Below are 27,616 nucleotides of genomic sequence, written 5' to 3'. Positions count from 1 at the left end.
TTTTTCACTTACCTGTTCCGTTGCTAGCGTCCTCGTCTCCATGGTGCCGTCTAATTTTCAGCGTCTAATCGCCAGATTAGACGCGCTTGCGTAGTCCGGTCTTCTTCTTTTCTCAATGGGGCTCCGTGTAGCTCCGCCCCGTCACGTGCCGATTCCAGCCAATCAGGAGGCTGGAATCGGCAATGGACCGCACAGAAGCCCTGCGGTCCACCGAGGGAGAAGGTCCCGGTGGCCATCTTCAGCAGGTAAGTAAGAAGTCACCGGAGCACGGGGATTCAGGTAAGCGCTGTCCGGTGTTCTTGTTTAACCCCTGCATCGGGGTTGTCTCGCGCCGAACGGGGGGGCTGTTGAAAAAAAAACAAACCCGTTTCGGCGCGGGACAACCTCTTTAAGATGACGCAGGCGGGGAGAAGCTGTTGCAGCTCTGCTCTCATGACTCGGAGCTCCATTTGGAATGAATCTTCATATTCTGTTTTATTCTAAAACGCTGCAGTGTTTCCGAATAAGACCTACATGGTTACACTGTGCACACCTGTCTCAGGTGCATGCCGCTCTTTCTTCGGGGCTTGTTGCAGTCTTCTTCACAGCAGGGCAGTCCGGAGCAATGCTTTGCAGGGAAAAACCTTGGAGGGGCCACAGCACTAAATCAGCACTTCTGCCCCATCATTCTCAGCACTTGAGTGAGTCCTGTAATTGGACCCCCACAATCGGAAAGTGGTGGCATATCCTAGTGAAACGCCATCCCTTCTGTGGATTTTTTTTGGAACAAGTAAGTTCAAGACAGTCTCCAATTCTCCAATACTTCACGAAAAAGACAAGTTCTTTACCTTCCACACTCAGGCTGTAATTGAGACCACCCAGAAAATGATAGATGCCAACCATATCTGATGCTCAAAATGAACTTCTTTGTGTTTTGAAGATTCCTCTATAGGGCTGGCGAGAGCTCCTTGTGTATAGACTTATTAGAAATATCTATATGCAGGCTGACAGCCACTAGGGAGGGATCCTCTTGGTGAAATTGCCTACATGTAAACTCCCTAATAGACTTCATTAGAATATTAAATATAATCGCCCAGTCTTTCATTCAATGGCCCCTTACTGAAGCCTCAGCTTGTCTTTAAAACCCCTACTGTGCACCATGTTTCCATGCTCATTAATTCAGACGCTGACCGCTCATTAGCTGGAGATTCCGAGACATTGTCATTGTTTATTAATTACCGGTTTGTTTGGTGTTTTTATTTCCACTTTCCATGTGAAGCTTATCTGAAGAGATTCTCTATCCGTGGTTGTCATTAGCAGAAGCCGTTCACCAACAGGTGGTGGCGGGCTGTATGGGGCCGCTAAGCCGGCAATACCTTTCCTTCCATACAGCATTATTTTACTGCTTCGTATAATTTTACTGGGATTGGATCAGAGGAATCGGATAAATCCATGGCTGCTACTTGATGGACCATCATTGGAGGAGGCTGTCTAGAAGCAAGATCTTTCTTAAAACCTCAATTGTCTCATTGACTTCTTTTTTTCAGTTTGTACCTGTTTAAGCTAGGCCTCGCCCCGCAGATCCAGGACTTGTATGGGAAAGTAGAATTTACAGGTCAGTACTCCCTTTTCATCATGTTTATGCAGAAATTAACTCTACATAATATGACAGAGAGACGGCATATGATCATTAACAATATGGCAGTACTGTTGTAGTAGCGGTTACAGTAAACTGTATTAAGGGGCCATTACTAATGAAAGGCTTTGTTAGATGATTACTAGTCTGACATGACATCATCAGTATTATCTTGCGACCAATACTGTTTGTAATTCATGTTGAAATACTTAATTGGGCAAAAATAAATCAAATCGATGTGTATTTTATGTTTTTACTTTATTTTCCCTAAAATATCTTTATCAGTAATGTTGGTAAAGATGCATTACTTTTGGAATGTTCTTGTGTTTTAATGTCACGCAGACCATTTAATTATTACCAGGAGATGCCTATTTAAGCAGTTGTGGAATTAATTTTCTTAGTTTTATGCAATTGTCCTTGTATTAGTATAAATTATGTTTTTTTTTATTTGTGTAGAAGGCCTCATGTCCACGGGCACGCACGGTTTCCCAGTGCAGAATCCCGCAGCGGATTCCACCTGTGCCCGCAGACATGAGGCTAAAAAATACATTATCCACCATTAAGGACGCAGCACAGGTCTCCTCCGTCGTGGCCGGATCTCCTTTCTTCTACACGGCAGATGCGCCGCGCTTTTCCCCTTAAAATATTCTGCTTTCCCCCGGTTCTGCAGCACGAACGCAGTGTCAGCTGCGTCTGTGCCACGGAGCAGACAGCTTCTATTTACTTCAATGGAAGCAGTCTGTGCGGGAAAACTGCAGAAAATATGAAGCATGCTGCAATTTTTCTATCCTGCATATGCGATCCGTATGCCGGGATAAAATGACATCTGCAGGTATTTCATTACCTGCGGATGCCCAATGCATGTATATGGGCATATTGAATGGGGATCATCCACACAGATTCCACATTTCAATTTTGCCCGTGGACATGAGGCCTAACACTAGTAAATATTTGGTATTGATGTTTTTTCCTGTATTCACAGCGGAAGAGATTGATTACATGAAGAGTGAGCTCGAGAAGTATGGCATTCAGATGCCTGCGTTCAGCAAGATTGGAGGAATCTTGGCCAGTGAGCTCTCAGTAGATGAAGCTGCATGTGAGTACAGGATAGCAGGGATTGGTTTGGGCAGTGGTCTTCTGCTGAACGGGCTAAAATATGATAGTAATTGTCCTATATGAATGTCTTTTTATTGTTTTGCCAATGAAGAAGCCTGTTAGTCTGACTTCTGAGAGTGTTTGGTACCTGGCCCCTTTATTGTACTGTGTGACTAGGATCCTGGATGTTGGACTCCTGACTATCACACATGAATGGCTAGTCCAAAGGATAACCCATTAGTATTTTGCTGTGCTTTGACGGAAGGATTATCATTCAAACAAGCGAACGTTAATCAATCAATCTAAGGCTAGTTTCACACGAGTATTTTAAATTTCCACCATCTGAAGCATTGGATTCCAATGCATTTGTTCAGATGGGCGATTTTCCGCTGAGTAGAATCAGCCGGCTGGTAAAGATAGTGCATACTTGTCCAATCTTTTACCGGAATACGCCGTCCGTTCCCATAGACTCTTATGGGAGCCTATGAGAGCCATCAGGAAAGGGAAGGGGGAGAGAGTTTAGCAGTGGCACGTGTTGCTAAAGTACCTACCCCTCCCCTTGTCGACAGCTCCTATAGTCTGGGGAGGGAGAGAGAGGACGTTTAGCACGACTAGCTCTGCTGAGCTCCTGACCAGTCCCGCACCCTCCCCTTGCCGGCAGCCATCAAGGGGTGGCGAGGGGGAGGGAATTTAGCAGACCTGAACTCTCTCCCCTCTTGCCGATGGTGGTCCAGGCTGCTGCGTATATATCAGAAAGTCACTGAAACGTACGAATGACAGTTGTTTGAAAGCTTTTACATGGAGCGCTTTGTTTATTTGCCAAGATATCTTTCATAGGAGGACTTTCCATGTAAATTCATTCACGAGTTGTTCAAATACCAACAGCTGTGACTTAACCCCAGGTGACTTTTTGATTAACCAGCAATAGAGTTGAGCGAGAGAGAGAGAGAGAGAGAGACAGACACACACACGGACGGATGAACGAACGAACCTACCTAGAAGAACAAATAAAACCTTGGCACCCGGCGTCCCACATACAAAAATGCTCGAGTCTCCCATTGTAGTCAATGGGGTTCGTTACTCGAGTAGAGCTCTCGAACTTTACGAAAAGCTTAACTCGAATAACGCGGAGCGTTTGGGTGCTCGCTCATCTCTAACCAGCAACTATTTTTTTGAAAGTAACCAACTAATGACTAGGGAACAAATGTATCACTCTTCATTCTGTTTGTGGCCGTGTTCACACAGGAAGACTGTCGTTGTCATTCGCTCTTCAGTCACCCATACAACATTCACATCTTAATAATTGTTGTGAAAAGTTTATTTCTGACTTCCATTATTGCTTCCTACAGACTGGACTATTTCAGGGTGCATGGGTGCTATTCAGAGTGTGTCACTTTCTAGGACTGCCTGGTTAAGATATTTGAGAGAAGTCCTCTTCCAAATTACAGTGTCCTCCGTTATGCTGCCGGGGTTGTTTAAAGATGGGACAGTGATACGTTGAGCTCTTAGAGTTGCTTTTATTACTCCATTGTTTCATACAAGAGTAAGTTCAGTAAATGGCGGCGGAGTGCACCAGAGATCTCTTCCGCCCACCTGCCTCAATTCACTGTGAACAGACAGTCTTTCAAAAATGACACTCTCACTAGACTCTTCATTTCAGTTAGCTGAAACAAAGCGACTAGAGACTACTGAGTGACTCCTCGCTCTGTGCCCGGTCAGGCTTGTGTTTACACGGGACAGCTGGCATTGAAAATTGTTTATCTGAGCGCAGGGAGACGCACCTCCTTCTCGTCGTTGGCTCAGGGAGGCGCACCTCCTTCTCATCGTTGGCTCAGGGAGGCGCACCTCCTTCTCGTCGCTGGCTCAGGGAGGCGCACCTCCTTCTCATCGTTTGCTCGGGGAGACTCACCTCCTTCTCGTCGTTGGCTCAGGGAGGCGCACCTCCTTCTCATCGTTTGCTCGGGGAGACTCACCTCCTTCTCATCGTTTGCTCGGGGAGACGCACCTCCTTCTCGTCGTTTGCTCGGGGAGACGCACCTCCTTCTCGTCGTTGGCTCGGGGAGACGCATTTCCTTCTCGTCGTTGGCTCGAGGAGACGCACTTCCTTCTCGTCATTGGCTCGGGGAGACGCACTTCCTTCTCGTCCTTGGCTCGGGGAGACGCACTTCCTTCTCGTCCTTGGCTCGGGGAGACGCACTTCCTTCTCGTCGTTGGCTTGGGGAGACGCACTTCCTTCTCGTCGTTGGCTCGGGGAGACGCACCTCCTTCTCGTCATTGGCTCGGGGAGACGCACCTCCTTCTCGTCGTTGGCTCGGGGAGACGCACCTCCTTCTCGTCGTTGGCTCGGGGAGACGCACCTCCTTCTTGTCGTTGGCTCGGGGAGGCGCACCTCCTTCTCGTCGTTGGCTCGGGGAGGCGCACCTCCTTCTCGTCGTTGGCTCGGGGAGGCGCACCTCCTTCTCGTCGTTGGCTCGGGGAGACGCACCTCCTTCTCGTCGTTGGCTCGGGGAGACGCACCTCCTTCTCGTCGTTGGCTCGGGGAGACGCACCTCCTTCTCGTCGTTGGCTCGGGGAGACGCACCTCCTTCTCCTCGTTGGCTCGGGGAGACGTACCTCCTTCTCATCGTTGGCTCGGGGAGACGCACCTCCTTCTCGTCGTTGGCCCAGGGAGACGCACCTCCTTCTGGTCATTGGCTCGGGGAGACGCACCTCCTTCTCGTCGTTGGCTCAGGGAGACGCACTTTCTTCTCGTCGTTGGCTCGGGGAAGCACACCTCCTTCTCGTCGTTGGCTCGGGGAGGCGCACCTCCTTCTCGTCATTGGCTCGGGGAGACGCACCTCCTTCTCGTCGTTGGCTCGGGGAGACGCACCTCCTTCTCGTTGTTGGCTCGGGGAGACGCACCTCCTTCTCGTCGTTGGCTCGGGGAGACGCACCTCCTTCTCGTCGTTGGCTCGGGGAGACGCACTTCCTTCTCGTCGTTGGCTCGGGGAGACGCACTTCCTTCTCGTCGTTGGCTCGGGGAGACGCATTTCCTTCTCGTCGATGGCTCGGGGAGACGCACCTCCTTCTCGTCGTTGGCTCGGGGAGACACACCTCCTTCTCGTCGTTGGCTCGGGGAGACGCACCTCCTTCTCGTCGTTGGCTCGGGGAGACGCACCTCCTTCTCGTCGTTGGCTCGGGGAGACGCACTTCCTTCTCGTCGTTGGCTCAGGCTGCTACTCTCCTTTCCCCGTTGCAGCTCTCCATACTCTGATTGGCTGCTGTATATAACAGAAGTCTGTAACAGGATTATCGGGAGGTCCATGCAAGGAGAGCTGTTTACTATTAGTGCAAAAACTGAATGATAATAAAGTATAACTTTCTAAACTACGAGTGAGAGAAAGAAAATGATCACATAATTACCACATGGATACTGAGGGGAATGAGCCTTAGTAAGGGGGGCATTGAGGGTCCCTTTAATGCATATTACATCTGTTTCTATTGTGCAACCCACCATGAGCTGCAAGAAGGCTTAATAGCTGCTGTACCGTTCTGCTTGGAAGGTTCTGAGGGCTCTGATGTTTGTGAAATGTCTCTTTTCAAGGGCTTCAGTTCCCAGACCTCTTGCTTTCATCTAGTTAGAAGCCATTTCCTGGAGGTAATTATCAGTATTTAGTGTACAAATGACTCTTTGGGCACATTGGGCAAGTTGCCATAGTCTCCCTATTAAATTCATCTACTGTAGCAGTCGAGAAGTGATTACTGGACTTGATAACGACTAGAGCTTTCCAACACAATGGGCCTTTAAGGGCTTCATAATGTATAAAAATATATTTGATTGTTTGCAGGAGATTAAGCGAGAGCACAGACAATACATAAACTTCAAAACACCATTGTTAATGTGCCTTGTAAGACGTAATATCAACACTTGGACAAGTTTTGACATTTCCTGTAGTGGGTCCTCCATGATATTATTCTTTCATGCTAGCATCATTTTTTAATTATTGAAATGTTTTCTCAAAGGTATTTTCCAAGACTATAAAATATTGATGACCTATCCTCAGGATAGATCAACAATATCCCATCAGTGGACGTCTGCCAGTCAACTGTTTGAAGAGGCTGCAGCGCTTGGGTGAGCACCTCTTTTCCTCGGGGGCCAGCGCCGGCGCCTCTTTTCCTCCGGGGCCAGCGTCTTCAAGTTCATTCGTCACTTGAGCTTTCAACAGCCCATTCTAGTGAATGTTGTTGAGCTGTTGTACCAGGCACAACCACTGTGAAATGTACGGTGCTCTACCCCGGTATGCTGTAAAGAGGCCATGTCCTTTTCAAACAACTGATCAGCAAGGGAGTTGAGCGGCTGACCCCCAGTAATTAGATAATGATGATAGGTGATAAATATTCAAGGCCTGAAAAAATCTTTTAATTCAGTTATAGTAAAAAAAAATACTATATTTATTATATTACTTATAACTGTAAATGTACTTCCATTGAATGCCAGAAATCCAATGTCTTAGGACAGGGGTGGTCAGTCATCTGCCAACTAACATATTTGAATCTTGTGATAGTTTTTTGGTACTTTTTATACAATAATGACCAGATCATGGGATTCGATGGAAAAATATCACACAGAGCCCGTACTATATAAGAGAGCCTGCCACAAATATCCCCAGTGCCTCTACTAGCCTCAGATGCCCCATTGAAGCCTTTATCCCCCTCTAGGTGGCCTTTAGGATTGCGGCTTGCTGTGATAAGTCGTAGACCCTGTCTGCTAAGGGAGAATTAATGTAGTTGTACATATGATGCGTGTGGGATTGTGCAGCCAGAAGTTTGCCTATTTACTTTGTACCACTCACTCATGTTGTTGCCTGACCGGCCAAGATTTGCATTGCTTGGCTGGAGCAAATCAATTTTGAAGAACGGATATTGAAGTTTTGTGTAATCTCTCTGGTATTTTGCAGTGCATGCAGCTGTAATTGCCATCAATGACGCAGTAGACCGGGGAGTTCCTGCAGAAACTTTCACCGCACTGAAGAATCCAAATGCCATGTTAGTAAATCTTAATGAGCCCCTTTCCGCTGTTTATCAAAACACTCTTTACCAAGCAAAGCATCATAAAATGGAGAATGCCAAGAAACGGGTGAGTCATTATTTATACAAGTCATGCCAGCCTATAAACTTCCACATCACAATCCTTCCAGAAGTGTAGAGCAAATCCAAAATTCAGTTGTCTACGTCAGCGCACTAGACCGCATGACTGCCAAGATATTTCATTTTGCACAGATTACTTTTATTTGTATTTGCCTGGTATATAGTGTGTAGTATATATATTGCATACAGATGTAGCCATCATTACCATGATAACTCCATTTACAGCATTGTAGTACATTGCACTTAAGATATCCTAACGCATTAAATGTAAAGTTAAGGGCTCATGCCCACGAGTACCGTGATTAAAAACAAAAAGTGCTTGCTGGTGATCACGGAATTCCACGGTCTCCATTAAAGAGGTTCTGTCACTAAAAAAGAAAAATGCTCTACTTATCTATTCCTCCCCCATCAGTCTACTTACCAGATCTTCACCCCCCTTATCTTCTCCTGTCTCCTGCAGTCCAGGGTTTCACTTTACCTCCACTTGCCTGATTCTGCTCCTTCCTGTGAGGTTACATACATTCTGCCAATGTACATTATGTCACAGGTCAGCAGGAGGACTGCCTATCTTCTTCAGAGATTGCTCATGCGAGCTATCTCTGAAATAGATTACAATTCCTTCCTAGGCAGTGAAGCTACAGCACAGGGATGTGACCTTCACTGACCCGGCAGGAAGGAGTTTGTGATAAGCAGCCTTCATAACAAGCTGGGCCCAGCCTGCAGTGAGCTGACCTGGGGCACAGGAGAAGCTCAACCAGGAGAAGATGTGATAAGGAGACAGACAGGCAAGGAATAGGTAAGTTTAGATAATTTTTTTTAATGACAAAACCCCTTTAATGCTCTATTAATGGAGACCTTCCGCAGCGTAAATCCGCAGCAAATAGAACATGCCACGATTTATTTCCAGGCTGCGGAAATCCGCGGTAGAATTCCATCTGTTATCTCTGGAACTATAATGGGCCACTCCAGCTTCACCCCTGCACACAGGAGCAGCGTCGGACAGGTCGTATTGTGCTTGAGAGAGGAGCCGTGAGAGCTCCGAAACGCGTTTCACTACTTTATCCTGCTCAATAAAACTCTCCTGTTCTCTCCTGAGGTTACCCTGAGCGCAGGAATTTGTTCTTTCTTTCCATTTCCTTTAATATAGCGCTATTAAATCAGATTATTTGTGGCTGCTCTCCCCTGTATAGTCAAGGGAACACAATTGTAATGAACGAACACAAAAGGGATAATTTGTTGCCATCTTTTGACCACACTCGCTAACAAAGATAAGTTTAATGAAGCCCTTGTCCTTTGCGTGCCTGTTGGTTGGCAATATTTATGTTGCTAATTTTGTAACAAGTGTTCAATATTAATTTCCATTCCCTGCTTTCTTTGTGTCAGATAACTTCAGAGAAAGAGGGTGCAGAGCGGGATGTGTACGAGGAGCTGCTCACCCAGGCTGAAATACAAGGCAATGTCAACAAAGTCAATTGTAAGTATCTGATTTAGGCCGGGCTCACACAATTGTAAGCATAAAACGCTGCGGGTGTCCCGCAGGGTCTTACAGCGTTTTTGCAGCTGTGACCCTGCTTACTGCCGCGTATAGTGGCGAAATTGCACTGCACATGACCACATACGCACGCTGTCATGCGCAGTACACTAGTTTTTGTTGTGTTTTTTTTTTTTTGGAGGGGGCTGTTTTGCGCCATTGCTTAGCGATGACATATACCTGCCGCCCATATGCAATGTACTTGTGCTTGGGCACGTGTATGCACGTGCTCATAGAGAACAATGGGCTCTATCTTGCATATATAAGCAGTAAAATAGAACCTGCTGCGTTCTATTTTTGCACTCGCGTATTACGCAATTCTGACATGCTAATGTGAGCAATACTGCGTAAGGCAATGTAATTGATTGCCTACAAGTTGCTGCATATCACACGAGCGTACAGAGCCCACGTAGTACTCGGTAAACCTACAGTTCTGTGAGCCTAGCCTTACTTGTGGCTAGCTTTAGTTTAGACTGTCGTGCAATCAGGAGACTTCCTGTACATAGCTGGCAGCATGCCAAACAGATACTATTATCAGCCATGAAACACATTTTATCTATAGTAAAGCCTGCTTTAGACACAACGATTATTGCTCAAAAAATCTTTTTTTTTTGAAGCGATAATCGTTGTGTGCTTTTTTTTTTTTTACAGTGCAAGGTGATTGCTCAAACAGCTGCATCTTCTGCATCCAGCTGTTCGCTGCTCGGAGCGCCTGACTGGTATACAGCCGGCCGCTCCGAGCGGGGGAAGCAGAAGACAAGCGGGGCCGCTTGTCTTCTGCATCCAGCTGTTCCCCCGCTCGGAGTGCCCGGCTGTTATATAGCGGGAGCTGGACAGCTGTGTTCTTCACACCACGCCTGTGGTCAGGGAGCGGGATACAGCTGAAACAATAGTATCGGCTGTATCCTGCTGTGAATTTCTGATAACGGATCGCTGATCTTTCAGCATGCTTAACGTCTGCACAATGTCAGTGCAGTTAGACACAACGATTATCGCTCAAAAGACGGCTTTGAGTGATTTTTGAGCAAAAATTGTGGTGTCTAAATCAGCCTTTACTCTCACCTCAAAACAAAAACGATGATGTATGTGAAACAATAACTGTTGTGTAAACCATGATTTGTTAGACAGCTGCAGTCCCAATTTCCACAATGGTACGCATGATATTTTAATATAGCTGGGGGTTTTGTGGGCGGCTGTCAGATATCGGGCAAAGATAATATTATTAGATGGGTAAAATGCAACCTTCTGATGGGATCTGCTGTAGCATGTGCCTATATAAATTGTATTTCTCCATGACCCTACTGCTTCTCTTTGGTTTAGTACAAGCAGCCATAGAGCGGGTTGACCAAGCTCTGGAGAAAGGCAGCCCACCAGTGTTGATGGAGGCTCTAACTAACCAAGCACTTGGACTGAGAGCCTTGCAGAGAGACAACTCTGAATGGTACTTTAGTCAGCTGCAGAGTGATAAGCAGCAGAAATTGGAGGTGAGTTGTTTCATAATACTAGATTGACACGATGTTCGCTACGTGAACATAAAATGGCTTCATTCACGTTTGCGATCTTTCCCTGCATGACGCTGCGTAACGATGCTTTGCAAGGAACAGCAGCATGTCCTTTTTTGCGATATCGCCCATCGTTCTCAATGGGGCCTGCAGCAGCAGTGATATCAGTCTGTGAATCACGGCCCGATCTCGCCCTTGCCAGTGTGAAGGAGCTTTGACTCTCCCTAGTGGGGCTGTTGGCGGAAGCACAACAGCGCCGCTAGACTTAACATAGGAACTTTGCCCTGGCCCGACAGATCACTCAATGTATCAAACTCACATTTTATGATTTCACGGCGGTGGTGAGGATGTTACAAATCTAATGACCCCAAAATCATCCACCAAAGGTCACACAAAGGGGGCAAAGTGTGGGGCAAGAAAAAGCCTGTAGGTTTTTTTTTATATTAGATGAGTAGATAAGTATTTCTGTCTTTATATAGATGTAATGAAAGCATCATTTGAATACCGCCAATTTATAAGGTGGTTCAGACTAGCTGGACTGTTTACATTTCCTTTTTTTCCTTATGTCACCTATAGGGGTGGACAAAAATATGGAAACCCCTACGAAATGCATGATCATTAGCACTGAACTGCCAATATAACCCCAGCTTAGTTGAGAGCTTTCCTGCCAAATTTGTGTTTACTTCACCTCTTGCTCTGCTCTGGCTGGCTTTGGAAGCCAGTTGGTAACAGCAGCTGAGTGGCTCAAACCCCTGACCTATGGAACCTTGTTGCTCGGCCAGATTTTCACTTTTGCCTGGCAGCATCTGTGTTATATTACCTTCACTTAAAATCGGTCTCTACGTGTCTTATTGAAATATGATTTATATTCCAATGTAACTTAAGGCATGCATTTCGTATGGTGTTTCCATATTTTTGTCCATTCTCTGTCCCTTTTCTGGTTTTCCTTATTGTATGTTCGTTTACTGTTTTTTTTCTTTTTGTTTGTAACCATCTTCATAGCATCGCCATGACTGTCTTCACTGCGTTAAAGGGGTATTCCCATCTTAGACATTTATGGCATATCCACTGGAGTCTGTTCTGGATATAGACATGAGTCCAACCACTGGCATGTGTACCTATAAGATATAAATGACATATTCTGTGGATATGCCACAAATAGCTCGGGTTACCCCATTAATGTTACAAACCTGCACTATGTAGACAAGGCACTATGTTGATGTAATAGCCTAAAAATTAATGTATTTTGTTGGAAGCTCTGAAATATTTCTTAAGCCCCATTTACACTGAAAGATGATCGCTCAAACAAGTCTCAAACAACAGTTTGAGTGTCAGTTTTGAGTGATCACCTCTGCATAGTCTATAGTAGCTAAGTAACTACTTAAGAGCTATGCAGGCGGAGCGGTACACCGCCGCTAATACTCGGCGAACAATACAGTTGTTTTGCACAAGAAACAGCTGGATTGTTCTCTGCGCTTACAGCTCGCGTCCCGCTGTGAACTACCAGCGGGACGCAAGCTGAAAGAATCTTATCAGCGCTGCTGACTGTGATAACAGCCTGCACTGCTGATAGACTTCATCACTCAATTTTAGAAAACGGTACGATGTCCGTTCATTTAGACACAACGGTTATCACTCAAAAGACGGCTTTGAGTGAAAATACTCGAGTCTAAATGGCCCTTTAGTTATGTTCAAGGTTTTCATGAGGTTTCAGTTTAGCATTTTTATCTGTGAAACAGTACAGGACTTCTAACTGAGTGCACCATACTTAACCCCTTCCCATAAGAGGCTGTATATGCACAACGTCTGCTGGTGCCTGGGACCCGAGCATGCTCTATATACGGCAGAGCTGGCTAAGTTTCACAGCTGATACAAAGTCACAATGGCTGTACATGTAGATAACGCCGATTGCAGCATTTAAATGGACTGTCAAAGGGAGGGAGCTTTGTCTGTTTCACAAACGGCCCCCGTAATGAGATCTCTAGGTGCTATTCATGTGTCATGGTAGCCTTTGGTCTTGTGAAGGCCTCAGGGCTGTCTTGTATGTCTATCTATTAAGCCCTGCCTATGGATTTAAAACCACTAAGCTGCGAATTTCCATAGAGGTTTTTAAAGGCAAACTCCACATCTGAATATAATCTCACAATTTTGCAATGCAGCCAAATTTACTTATGCAGACGAGCACTGCGGTGTACATTGGATCAATATAATCCTTATGCCACATAAGAAGGGAATGCAGCAGGCAGGTTACAGCTGGGAATAGTTTAATCTGTATATATGACAATACAATGTATGGAGACTGCAGTGATCAGAAGAATGTTCAGCAAATCTCAAGGCCTCAGGGCTCAAAATAAATATTGTCTGTATCCAAAGGCTGATGGTGTGAGGAGAGCGAGGCATCAGACTGTTAGCTGTCATTCATTCAGGTTGACTTGTGTGGCACGGATTTGTGACCTAAAGTTATTTCCCGTCAGCTGTATTTATGTGCAGATCGCCATTTGCACCTTTTTTGCAGCCCCCCTTCTCACGCAGAAGGCTTGGATGACAGTCGGTTACACGTCACCTTGACGTCAGTAGACAATAGATTGCGGCTTACCTAAAAATTGTTGATTTCTAACAATTTTGTGTTCATGCCCCGAGTACATCTGTTTTAAGCCAAGCGTGCCCGTGTCTGTGTCGGATGGGTGTGAATGTGCCTGCATGCCCACAAACACACATATAGCTCCTGTATGGAATTTATTAATATACTCGGTACAAAAGCTGCAGTGTTGAGGGATGGAATTTGGGTGTGTGTACGAAGTGAGTCCATGAATGTGATCTGCTAACCCTTTGTTCAGCATCTGTAAATCCCCAAACTGTTTTACCACTGACCGTATTCATGCTAGACAAAAACTTCCCTGTATAATACATGTATGACATCGTGTGAGGAGCAGATGATAGATGGAGATATATAATTATATAATTATCTATCTATTTATATATATGTATATATAATATAATGTGTGTTTTATATATATATATATATATTTATATATATAGATAGATATGATAGATATTATATATATATATAGATAATGTATATATTATCTATATATATAATATCTATCTATCTATAATATATATATATATAATATAATGTGTGTGATATATATATATATATATATATATATATATATATATTACACACACTACATTGGTGATTTCCAGCACTGAGAATTTCAATTATTATAGTATGTGTGTAAATCTGTATTATATACATTTATACAGCAATTAAACATATTTATATGCATGTGTATATTATCAACATATGCTTCCAGTCTATATCCGTGGCCGGAGTCTTTCGGCCATGGATATTCCCCAATCGGAGCAGGAAAGCAGAACCCCAGTCGCAGGTGTGAAACCACCCTTATATATCCTAGATTACATTTTTGCCCACTAAGCGCTAGAGTTTAAGCACTGTATGAAAGCTCTGAAACTTCTATACGATCATATAGCTGCACTTTATTGTAGGTGATCTGTGATAATATTTACATGCTTTATTGTATTTCATCTGATACATTACCTGTAGTATATGAGTATAGCCCTGACTTTCACGTGTGCTATGCCTTCCTTATAGAACGGCTTGCCGGGACCCCTGCAGAAGGAGGAGTTGCAGGCTGGAGTTGATGCTGCCAACGGTTTAGCCCAGCAGTTACAGAGAAGTAAGTATCAGTAACACAGTGTAGTACTGTGTGATGGGTGGGGGGGGCTAGGTAACGGCATGAATGAGTCAGCCTAGTGCATAATCCTGGCCTCCTTCTGCAGAATGCACTCATGGCAAAAATCCAGGTACTCCATAGCAGCACTAAATGGGAACAATGCATTCCTGTTCAATCTACTCTTCATCTTATCTAGCTATTACTGCTGCTGGTGAAAACAATGCCGCCTGTTCATGGCTAACATAGTGGATGTAATAACATCTGTTCAGACACTACAACCGCTGAACCTCAGACCCACGGAACAGCAATGAAAAGCAGGGTGCAAAACTACAAGTTTGTAGTTAATGCAGTAATCTGTTTGTATATTTTATGTGTATAGTTCAAACAATGGGCAGGAAATAATGGTCAGCATGGGGTGTATTTTTTTGACAGCAGGAGATACAGGGTATGGACAAAAATATGGAAACATCATACAAAATGCCTTCCTTAAAATCGGCCTCTACACGTCTTATTAAAATATGATTTATTATCCCATGTAACTTAAGAGGAGGTGATATGACGCAGATGCTGCCAGGTAGAAGTGCCCGCGCAACAAAGTTCCATTGATCGGAGGCTTGAGCCACTCAGCTGCTGTTACCAGTTGGCTCCCAAAACCACCCAGAGCAGGGCAAGAGGTGAGGTAAATACAAATTTGGTGGCAAAGCTTTCAGGCAAGCAGGAGTCAAAATGGCAGCTCAGTGCTAATGATTAAAATCTCATGCATTTTGTACAATGTTTCCAAAATTTTTGTCCAGCCCCTGTATATTTTGCAACTCTGAATTGGGCTGTTCCTCTATTATTAGTCCTCCTAGAAATTTATGAATAAATTGTCAGTCGGGTGTAACCAGTGTCCCTACCTACGCTACTGCTGTCTAATCAGTGCTGTGTAGAGACATGCTGTATGGATAAGGAGAAGGGTAACACCCAGGTGTCAATTTATCCAGAAATATTCAGTAGAAGTAACAGAGGAACAGCACAATACAGAGTTCTAAGAAAAGACACTCCAGAATTTTAATTATTAACACAGATGTGTCGGGAGGGATGACGGCGACTCTTTACGGGGCAAATTCTTTACGGAAAAAGATTGCTGGTCAGTCACCCCTATTAGTGGTATGAGGGACAATGACAGCTCAGCGATATGTTCAGGACATCCTGCTGCCACATGTGTTCCTCTCATGGCGGCTTCCAAAAGGCACTTTCCAGTAGGATAACGCTCGGCCGCACACAGCTAGGTGTCACAGGAATGTCCCCACAGCATTGTCACAATATGTAGGCTCAGCTACAGCAAATGTGGACCGATATGCCACAGAATACCATACTAAACCTATATGCCTCCATGCCCGCCTGTATCACAACAGGGTACTAGAGCCTCCCCCCCAGAGTCAGTTTTCTGCAATACATTTTCCTTTTGCTCTGATATTGCAATCATTTATATCAACGTTACAATCACACAGAAAACGTGTCCTTCGATTCCGACAACTCCTTGATGTTTTTTGACAATGAAAGTCACCCATCACTGCTCTCCTTATATACTGTAAGACTTAAAGGGGTTGTCTCACGAAATCAAGTGGGGTTATACACTTCTGTATGGCCATATTAATGCACTTTGTAATATACATCATGCATTAAATATGAGCCATACAGAAGTTATTCACTTACCTGCTCCGTTGCTAGCGTCCACGTCTCCATGGCTCCGTCTAATTTCGGGGGCCTTCTTGCTTTCTTAGACGCGCTTGCGCAGAAGGGTCTTCTCCTTCTGGTCCGTCCAGGCACGAGTGGTGTTCTGGCTCCGCCCCTTCTACGCGTCATCGCGTAGCTCCGCCCCGTCACGTGTGCCGATTCCAGCCAATCAGGAGGCTGGAATCGGCAATGGAACGCACAGAGCCCATGGTGCACCATGGGAGAAGACCCGCGGTGCACCATGGGAGAAAATCGCAGTGCATCCCTGGGAAAGGACCGGCGGCCATCTTTGGAGAAGAATTTTATAAGTTCATCTTTCATCACATCGGTGAGTAGCAAGCGGTTTAAAAACCGCTTTAAAATGCTATTTTATGCCAGGAGGGTGACAGGGGGAATGGGCTAATGTAAAATTTTGATGTTTGCCGCGAGACAACCCCTTTAACATGATTCAGGCACAGGCTGCTTTCAGATATCAGCCATAATACATATATATGGTAGTGTGTTATGACCTTAATACATGAACCTGCTGTGGTTCTTATGGACAAGACTTACATTGCCATAGGATCTTGAAAGCTGCCATCTACTGATTAACATGACAATTCTGTTTTTTACAGGGCTTGCTGCCGTTGTGAGGATTAATAATGCCATCAGAAAGGGGGTGGCGGAGGAGACTGTACAAGAGTTAATGAACCCCGAGGCACAGCTGCCAGAAGTATTCCCATTTGCACAAAACCTTTACCAGAGAGAGCTAGCCACATTACAGCAGCAAAGCCCAGAGGTGAGTGCAGCATTGTGACTGAGCAGGGTTTCCAGGAAGCATGGAGATTTCATTATTACTAGAGATGCCATGTTTCCGCAGAAAATGGCATGTAGAACACTCTGTAAATTAAAAAATATATATAAATGCTTACTTTCCTAATTTTAAAAGGGCTGTTCCAGCATTTAAAGCTATCCACAGAATAGAGGATAACTTTTTGATCACTTAGCGTCCAACTACTGGGACCCCCAGTCATCTTGAGGACAGGAGTCCTGAAGGTCCCAAAATGAATGGAGTGACGGTCAACTGCAATTCATTCGGGGACTTTTGGGACTTCTTTTCTCAAGATTGGTGGGATACTAGAAACTGGCTACTCTCAATCACAAAGTTTTCCACCAGTAGATCCACTTTATATGTCCTCTTCAAAAGTTGCAACAAATGATCAAACTTTTTTCTCCACTTTTGATTGGTTCATACATCACCCGTCTTGTATTCTTGTGTATTGTACAGCACAGGAGTGTGTGAATTAGCACTGCATGTTATTGGTAACATCACAGCCAGGCATTTATTCTTGGAACAAAAGTATCTCACAAATGAGGCGCAGCTCGTCAGAACATACGCTATTCATACAGGGTGAAGGGAGGACATGCTTACACACTGATGCATTTCTACATTTATTTTTCTCTTTTACTGATCCCAATTAGCTGACTGTTTTGACACCTTGTTTCTGACAGGGAAGCCTCACTCACCCGGAACTCTCCGTTGCTGTGGAGATGTTGTCCTCTGTGGCTTTAATTAACAGGGCTTTAGATACCGGAGATGTAAACACTGTCTGCAAACAGCTGGCCAACCAAGTCACCGGCCTGATGGATGTGGAGGATGAAAACCTGCAGAGGTTTGTGGAAACTCAATTCATCTAGAGAGAAAGCGTGAGGAAAACCTTGTAAATTAGTCCACTGTAGTACTTGCGCTATTTCACTGTATCGCAGCTACCTAAGGTGGCGTCACATGAGACTATTATCGTTCGAATAAGCGCTCAAAGGAGCAAATACAACTTACAGTTCTTCAATTTAAAAACAACCATCAACAAGTGATAAATCAGAGTACTAACGACGACCTGTCCGTCCGTGCGTGAGTTACATACTCCGCCCCTTATCATATGACGGTGACGTCATCAAAGATCCTTCATCCCGAGTGAGTTACATGCTCCGCTCCTGATCACTTGACGGTGACTTCATCACAGGTCCTCTAAGCACACGGCTGCTGTCTGGCTAGGTATTCGTTAATATTCCGTAGCAACTGAGGCCACGGGGGCTTGTAAGGGGTGGAATACTTATGAACACCTACAGCAGCCGTGTGTCTACAGGATCTGTGATGATGTCACCGTCATGTGATCTGTCACCTGTGTGGGAGGAGTCCGGGGTCACATGAACATGGCTGATCAGTGTGTACCGGACTCTGCTGTGCTGCTTGTGATCCCTGTTGTATGGGATGAAGAATGTATTTAGCAGAGCTGTAGGTGATGTGTGCATAGCAGAGCTGTGTGTGTGACGTGCATGTAGCAGAGCTGTGCAGCACATTGCGCCACCAGAAACACTGGTACTATATAATTTCCTAATGATTACTAGTCTTTAACTATTCACCAGTTATTTAGTTTCAGCTCACCTAAAAAATGGTCACTGATTGATCAAAAGTCATCTGGTGTAAAGTCACAGTTCGCATTTGAAGGATCGAATTTGCATGTAGTTATTCCTCCAGAATCCTTTGTGGCTAGAGCTTCATAGCAACTTTGGAAATGACATATGATGCATGGCCAAAGCTTGCAGTATGCCAATGCTACTTTGCAACCCAAAGTAAGCGAATGCAGGCGCTTTGTGACCCGCAAGTTGCTGCAACCCGACAATCACAAGAAACCTGCCTGCCCAACCAGCTGGATTTGTTAGAATTGTCGGATCGGGGTTACGCTAACTTGCAAGTCGCAGTGTGAGAGCATTAACTTGCATTAGGTTTCTATGGAACATCGGCTTATTACAATTGTGTAGAGCAATATGTCTGCTGTTTGCTGTACTGATTAATGTCCTGCTGACAGGTACGTCGATGAATTGATGAGATTGAAACAACAGGCTCGGGAAGAAGGCAACGACTTTATTACATGGAATGATATCCAGGGATGCGTGACTCAAGTTAATAACACCGTACAGGAGGAGCATGCCAGTAAGTTGCAATTGTAGTTATTGAAATCCATAGTAACCCTTTCCAATCCAATTTCCTTGCCTCCCGCACACTCCCCAGCTCTTACTTATTCCGGGTGGAAAAGTGCGTTGTGCTTTCCTTGGAATTGCCCAACAAAAACACACATAGGAATGAACTGTCATGATGAATATATTAGCAATGTTTGGAAATTAAAGGGGTTTTCCAGGGAGAATACTACTGATGACTTCCTCAGAATAGGTCATCAATAGTTGATTGGCTGGAGTCTGTCGCTCAGGATGCCGACTGATCAGCTAAGTGGGCACATGCTGTCAGCGCCGCAAATACACAGTGGTCGGAGCGAAAACAGCAGAAGTGTAGTGGCCGACGCTTGTAGCTGCAAGCATGGCTCACGTTGCTTTCAATGAGAGCCGCGCCTGCAGTTACATGTGCCGGCCACTACACAGAGGTCGGGACAGAGACTTCTGCTGCTTCCACTCCGACCTCTGTGTATTTGCTGCGCTGACGGCATGTGCCCACTTAGCTGATCAGTCGGAGACCGAGCGATGGATGCCAGCTGATCAATTATTGATGACCTAGCCTGAGGATGTCATCAATAGTATTTCCCTGGAAAAGCCCTTTAAACCTGAGTTTTGAGTGTTTCACATCGGGAAGATCATGTGTAGTAATCCGGTTAATATATTTATATTGATATTACATAGATATTAATAAAGTCTACTATCTATCTATCTATCTATCTATCTCTAATTTCAGAGGCATCCTGTAACTGCTTACAATGTGTATTTCATATGTTTTGTAACACTATGCTAGACAGCTCTCTGATGTAGGAAGTTGTTCTGCATATGTATATGGAGTGCTGTCCTGCATAGTGTAATAGTGTCAGACCTTTCTGGACATCAGAGCTATGCAAAGAAATTGCAATGATGGACTTTCTGGAGTGTGAATGGGGAAGAAGGCAACCTTCATTAGAAGCCCCCCCGCTCCCCCATTCTCCTGATAGGTTTCGGTTCCACCTCAAAACTCCCACCAATCAGACATTTATGACGTATACTGTTGATTTGCCATAAATGTCTCAGATGGTAATATCCCATGCAATTTTATTGCACCTCTTTGAGATTGGTTTAATCTGACACAGGGACCCTCAGACTAAAGAAGGTTGTGCACTGCTGCTCCAAAATAACAGTTTATGGGGCAAATTTATTATTAAGACTGGTGTTTCATATGCCAGTCTGAAAAATAAGAAAAAAAAAATGATTAAATTGATTTGTGCCAGATGTATTAAAAGTGCATGACTCTTAAGTTTGGTATGTTTTGGACTGTCCTAAATCACAAATTAACCCTTTGCAATCCAATTTTGGATTCAGGGTTTCCTAGGGGCTTTTCTCTTTCTGCTATTATACAATGGTGCCACCTGCTGACTAGAGTAAGTACTGCAGTATTGAACATGCTGGAGAGGCCCTCGACAACAGAGCGGCCAGTAATATACAGTAAGAATACCCTGCCGGACGTCTTCCAACATCGGAAGCTGTACAGCCTTCAATCAGAATGTCTGTAGACGTCAGACAGTGGATTAGAAAGGGTTAAATCTACATCTGCTATGTGTGTGTAGATTTCAGGAATAGATTTTCACCAATATTTGCATCAATTTCTGGCTTTATTGTTAAGATATCTGTCTAAAAGTTTTAGACCACGCCTCTCCTGGTAAACCAGGTACACCTACTTTTTCAACTTTTTTTTTACAGCACAAAAATGTAATTTGGGACTTTTAGGGCTTCATTTATGTCAAAGAATGTATGATAGATTACTTTTTTTTTTTAATTCGGTGCCTAAAATGCTGATTTAGATGGGTAACCAAAGCATACTTTGTTTTTTTTAGGGATTTTGGCAATTGGTCTCATAAATGAAGCTTTGGATGAAGGTGATTCTAGGAAGACCTTAGAAGCATTACAGCTACCTGCAGCAAAGTTAGAAGGGGTTGAACCCAGCGTGGCTCAACATTACCAGGATACTCTGGTGCGAGCAAAACGAGAAAAGGCACAGGTAAATTCACCTATGGAAAAACAACTTGTAACAAATTGGATTGCGTTAAGATAAACAGTATTTGTATGTTCCTTCCTTAGATATGCTTCATAGAGTTGCTTGTTATTCGTATGGGACTACCAGACTTCTCAGTCTGTTTAGATCTGTGTTGGGCTTTCCATTTGTCTGTTCCGCTATTGGAATAGAAAACTGGAATGCAAGTCAGGGATGGCGCCGTCCATAAGACTGACACGAACAGCGCCCTACGGACGCCATACACTGTAACAGAGCTTGCAACACAGATGTGCACACAGCCTAAAATGTAACATTTAATAAGCATCAGAAGGTTTCTTGCTGTCCCTTAATTATTGTTTTCCTCCTTGGAGTTGGAGTCAATGATGAAATCCAGCTGTCAATATTCCTACTCTGAGCACTAGTTTGTTTGCCTGATTAGCCAAAATTCTATTCCTAGTAAAATCTTGTATAATTATGATATTAGCTACCACAAGCTGAGTGAAATGCTTGTCGTTTTCCTGCATATGGATAATTCACCTCCTAGGAAATGCACTCCAGTATGTAAGTGAAATGTTTCGAGAATGGAATCCGTATCCGAGCGCTCCATGCTGTTTATTAGCTTCATGCGCTTGCAGACGGTACACACCATTTATATCCATATGGGGAACAGTAGGAGGAGACTGGAAGCAGCCCTTTACTTCCTCTCTGACACATACAGCTAAAATAACGTGAAAACTTAGCCAAACATGGAATGACAAGCTAGTTATAGGGTTTGTCCGAGTTGTACTATCGCTGTCAGGTACTCGCTGCTCCTGCTGTGTCCCATGATGGTTCCAATAACAGAGCTCAGCGATCGATCAAAGTTTTATTCTTCTAAACTGGGCATTAAAGGGTGTTCGGAACAAAGAGTTATTTGAGAATGGGAAGTAATACTAAGAAGTCTAATTCTACTTGAGCATTAAAATACTAAGAGAGTAAGTTTGATACTCTTATGGTTCTTTTACACGAGACGAGCTGTCAGGCAAACCATACCCGACACTCGTCCCAGTGATGCTCGCTGCTGTGTTGTTACACAGAAGAATTCATGGCATCGCTCACAAGCATGAAGGTGGAGCGGCTGGAGAGCGTTCTTTCCCCGTCCGTCTCCATTCACTGTAAGCAGACCGTGGTTCAAAAGTGAACGACTGCTGTTTACACCGAACGACTGAACAACTCTCTTCAGTCGCTGCATGCATTTACATGGGATGATTATTGTTTAGCGGGAATCTGAACAATTCTGCATGTTAGTCGTCCCATGTAAAAGGGCTATACTACTGAACACTAAAGGGTGTTTGAAGAAATATCTAATCTCTGTAGAATGTCAGCCTGCAGGAGGGAATGCAGTCAGCATTACTCAGGCACCAAGAGGAGGAGGGGGATACGGGATGAATTACGGCTGCCATCGCTGGCTCTACAGCTCCTCCACTACATGCCTGATTCTGTCTGCTGAACCCGATGGAGAGACAGGAGAGGTGTGTGTTTTGGGAAGAGATGGCAGCAGTGGAGGGGAAAGAAAAAGTCTTTCAGTGCACACAGAAAGAGTGTGTCCTGCCTCTATCCTGGAAGTTCGGTGGTGGCATGGGCGGCACAATGGGCAGATGGAAGTGCTCTAGAAAAAGGGCTATCAGAGTTGTAGCATGCATGGGAATGTTGCTACACGTCATCCAATTGGTATGCAAGAATATATTTTTATTTTTTCTTGCGCTCCCTGGATAACCCCTTTAAGTTGACTACATTCTGTATCAAATATATTCACATGAGACATAAACTCTAAATCTACAATAAAAAAAATGACATTGTTGAGAAAGTTTTTACGATTTTTACGTGACTGTTGGTGGGTTAAAGGTGTTATCCTGCCAAAATAATTTATCACTTAAGAAAGCTGGGGTCTGACTGCTGGAACCCCCAGGGATCACAAGATCGTACCCCCCAAGTCTTCCTAGTGAATTGAGTGGCAGTGTGCATGTGTGGGCGCTGCTCCATTTATTGCTTATGGAGATCGCCGAGTGCTCTCCCTCAGCTCCATAGTGCGTGTGTATCACCACTTCCTTCACTAGAACGACTCGGTGTGTACCATTATCGTGATCCCTCGGGCTTCAAGCGATCGGACCCCCGGAATCATACATCCATCACGTATCCTGTGCATAGGTGATTAATGATTTTGGTAGGATAACTCATTTAATGTAAGTATATTGCAATGTCTTTTTATTGTATGGCTCCCTCCAAAAACAAAGTTTCACCCCAAGTAAATCCCCTTTAAGGGCTACTTATTTCTGTGCGCTGATGGTTCCTGTTTTTATTTCCCTTCACCCGTTACTCAGACTGCGATCGGTTCTGATATGAGATAATAAAATAAGGAGATTTATTGAAGAGTAGCGGCTCGCTCACATCTGCCCTGCTGATTCCTTTTTTCCTGCTCTATCATAGGCACAGGAAAATGTAATCTTTGGTAAAAATGGGTCCGTCCTATGACTAAGGCCGGGCTCACCAAACCTATTTGAATTGAGTGTTATGCGCACTTACTATGCGATGAATGGCGTCAATGAAAGTGCATTGATTTTCATCGTTCCATTCACACCTGTGTATATTTTTTTACATATATTACGTAAAAAAGAACGCAGTATATTCTATTTGCCAGGTAATACAAGCGTACAGCTCTATTGTTTTCTATGGGCATGTTCAGAACGCAGTACATACGTAATTACATGGCGTTTTTTCCTTGTTTGCTAGGAAACATGTCAGGACAGTTTTAAAAAATAAAAGGGGGCCAGGAAGCCAGTGTGTAAAATACTCATGCGCAGGCATACATGTGCCAAAACGCAACAACGCGCAGGGATACGCAGTTCTCTATGCTGGTAAACGCTGAGATTTTTACGTAGCGTATTACTGTACGGTTGTGGTAGCTCAGCCTTAACCGAATTATGTCAAATGGACTCCATTAATTTTAAGGGGGTTTGTTCAGCTTCCTTTAACCCCCCGGTGTTTTATAGCACAATCTAGCGCTGCACGCAGCCTTAGTTCGTCCTGTATTCAGCGCCGCACCCTCAGATGCTGATGTGAACGGAGCCGTTAGCTATAGCATAGCGTGAAGAAGAGTTAAACCTTGCAGCTCGGCCATTTGCTGGCTCCGGCACAGGGTGTATGTGAATTCGTACAGGAACTGATTTTCAGTCCAAGCATTTCCTCCTGCCGCTGAGCTAAAATAACCATTTCTATTCAGTGAGCTCAGCGCTGCCAGGCTGGGCTCCACATCACACTTGGGCAAAATTGCCTTATTTAGTCATGAGCGGTGACACACACAATGCACAGTCACTTAAATACGCTTACAGAATAGCCAAATTTAGCTAAACCTTCTCAAAAAAACAAATCTTGAGATGACTGTGTGAAAGTGAATGTCACAGTGCAGTCCGTGGTTAGGTGGCAGCTAGACATTTACCGGGGAACTGCCAAAACTTAATCTTACTGCGTTCACTCGGTTTACTGGGAAATCATGCAACCCCCCCCCCCCTCAAAAAAAACCCCACTCTCTTCTAGATATAGTACATTCTGTCTCCTCACAGCCATGTACATGAAATACTATAGCTGGCAATTAACATGCATGACCCCATATTGACGTGCATGTTTTTTATGCCCAATGTAAAAATCCTACTGCTTCCATTACTGCTGGTCTTGGATGATTACATTACAATAAGACATGTTAATTCCTTCATGTCTTGTTTGGAATTATACAGGGGGCGGACAAAAGTATGGAAACGCCGTATGAAATGCATGCCTTAGGCTGCGGTCACACAGGGTGGAAATCTCACTGTATGACCGCAGCCGTTCCGCAGTGGCAGAAATGCAGATTCAAAACCCTCGCCGTGGGTTTTAAAGCAGCTTTGCCGCCTGTATTCTGCTGCGACCATCTCTCCCCATAGAGGGGGAGAGGCCGCTGCCGAGACTGCGATATAATTGACATGCAGTGGCTTTGTCAATTTCAGAGCGGCTTGGCCGCAACAAGTTCTCCGCAGTGTGTGGACGAGATTTTTGCAAATCTCGTCCACTTTCCTAGTTAAGCTCAGGCTTACGATTGCCGGCGGTATTTCCATGCGGAAGGTCCACACAGAAATTCCGCAGCAATTTCACCCTGTGTGAACCCAGCCTTAAGTTACATGGGAGGTAATATGACACAGATTCTGCTGGGCAGAGGTGAATATGTGCCCGAGCAACAAGGTTCCATTGGTCAGGGGTTTGAGCAACTCGGCTGCTTTTACCAGCTGGCTCCCAAAACCACCCAGAGCAGGGCAAGAGGTGAAGTAAACACAAATTTGGCGGGAAAGCTCTCAGCCAAGCAGGGGTCACAAGGGCAGCTCAGTGCTAATGATTAAAATCCCATGCATTTCTTATGGTGTTTCCATATTTTTGTCCACCCCTGTATATACTTATGCATCTGTCAATTTCAGTCTTTTGTGCCTAGGTGACTTGTGATGTAAGCATTTTTACAATTGTTTTTTAAGTTTAGTCTAGTTTAGAAAACTCATTTTAGAATACCTTAATAGGAAGTTTGAAGTTAATAAAGGGAAGCCCCTTATTCTGTTCCATCCCCTCATCCATGAGCCAGAGGGGCTGCAAAGAGCATTTCTCATGCTGGAGGACCTAGCACTTGCATGCATTACACAGACAGTCCATTGATTTTAGTAGGAACTATCTAGTTCTTTGTTTCCCCTGTGCTGGCAGTAATGGGTATTGAACACTAAGGCTACCTACACCCAGGGAAGTGCGATATCGGACCGAGAAACTCAGCCCAATATCGCACTCGCCAACGTTCGTTTTCATGTGGATGCGAAGAGGTTTCATGGCAAAAACATCTCCCATCACCTCTGTGGACTAGCAATCCTCCAGCGCGGCTTTCAGTCGTGTCAGAGGATCGGTAACTGTTTCCCATTGGGAAACCACGCATCGCATGCCATGTGATGTATTTTGAAAACAATGGGCATTGTGTTCTGAGGAGCGTGAAAATATAGGACACGTAGTGATTATTTTCCTGCGATGTGGTGCAGGAAAGCATCGCCCGTGTATTCAAAAGAATGGGGTTCACATTTATGTGAGATTTGTGCGCACGCACAAGTATCATGGCCGTGTGAAGCCGGCCTAAGTGTGGAGTTATCCCAAAGTTTACTGCTGATCTCTGAGGCCCAAAGACTGGGGCACTCTATGTGATCAGCCTATTGTCAGGAAGATCCGCATAAAACAGTCTTTTATCTAAAGTGTTAAATATCCGGACACTTGATGCCATAACCCCTGAGCTGCCATCACTGGGCACCCTTCTATTTCCAGGGAAGTAGAATTTTACGGATGCATTTAAGAGAGCCGTGTAAAGCTATCAATGACCCCTTCAATTGTGTGACCCCAGAACTACACAACAGTCCTGTGTGTATGGGTTAATGATTTGTGTAAGCTGCCTCCTGGCTTGGCTCGCTCCATCTTGGCAGGATCTCTGGCTGTATATTACCAGTCAGCGTTTACAGGGCGAGTGGTGTTTAGTTGTGTCTAACACAGCCTGTGTGGTCTCTTGGAGCAAAAAACTGTTTAAGTAATTACTGGCAACTTTTCTCAATAACGTAAGGCCCATTTAGAGACAACGTTTCAAAATTCACTCAGAGCCATCTTTTGAGCGATAACCGTAGCGTCTAAATGTACGGACATCGTGTCGTTTTCGTGCACAATTTGTTGTTCGCTCAATTCTAGTTTTCTTGAACTGAGCGATAAACTCTTATCAGCAGAGCAGGCTGTTATCACAGTCGGCAGCACTGATAAGATTCTTACATCTCATGTCCCGCTGGTAGTTCACAGCGGGATGTGAGCTGTAAGCGCTGAGAGCTTATGCAAAACAGCTGAATTGTTCGTCGAGCGATAGCGGCGGTGTCCCGCTCCGCCTGCATAGCTCTTAAGTAGTATAAGCTCTTAAGTAGCTGATTTAGCTACTATAGACTATGCAAAGATGATCACTCAAACTGTCGTTTGAGCGATCATCTGTCAGTGTAAATGGGGGTTTAACTTGCGATTAGACTGAACAGTTATCTTCAGAAAACCGTTCAAGCGAAACTTGTTCAGTTTAAACACTGCCAACGACAAAGGAGAATCACGCGCTTCTTGTTCATCTCTCAGTTTTAACTGGCAAGAAAAATCTGCCCATTCATGTCTCGTGCGGCAAGAATCGTGCAGTGAAAACACGTTGCCAAAGCGTGAACGAGCGGTGATGTCACCAGCTTGTTCGCTCAGGCAAATGAGAATTGTTTGATTTTCATC

At 44.6% G+C, this 27,616-nt stretch overlaps 1 protein-coding gene across 1 annotated transcript in view; it reads left to right on the top strand.

Moving 5' to 3' along the window:
* IQGAP1 (IQ motif containing GTPase activating protein 1) overlaps positions 1-27,616 on the top strand; it is a 127,832-nt gene that overhangs the window by 69,119 nt on the left and 31,097 nt on the right. Inside the window, exons 6-15 of the mRNA XM_066592693.1 lie at positions 1,527-1,594; positions 2,598-2,711; positions 7,648-7,826; positions 9,221-9,311; positions 10,689-10,852; positions 14,487-14,571; positions 16,902-17,065; positions 17,779-17,939; positions 19,134-19,258; positions 21,132-21,295. Of these exons, the coding sequence (XP_066448790.1) occupies positions 1,527-1,594; positions 2,598-2,711; positions 7,648-7,826; positions 9,221-9,311; positions 10,689-10,852; positions 14,487-14,571; positions 16,902-17,065; positions 17,779-17,939; positions 19,134-19,258; positions 21,132-21,295 (1,315 nt within the window). The remainder of the gene's footprint in view (positions 1-1,526; positions 1,595-2,597; positions 2,712-7,647; positions 7,827-9,220; positions 9,312-10,688; positions 10,853-14,486; positions 14,572-16,901; positions 17,066-17,778; positions 17,940-19,133; positions 19,259-21,131; positions 21,296-27,616) is intronic.

The sequence above is a fragment of the Eleutherodactylus coqui genome, chromosome 2 (genome assembly GCF_035609145.1).
Source record: "Eleutherodactylus coqui strain aEleCoq1 chromosome 2, aEleCoq1.hap1, whole genome shotgun sequence".
Lineage (NCBI taxonomy): Eukaryota > Metazoa > Chordata > Amphibia > Anura > Eleutherodactylidae > Eleutherodactylus > Eleutherodactylus coqui.
This window is presented reverse-complemented; position numbering and strand designations above follow the sequence as displayed.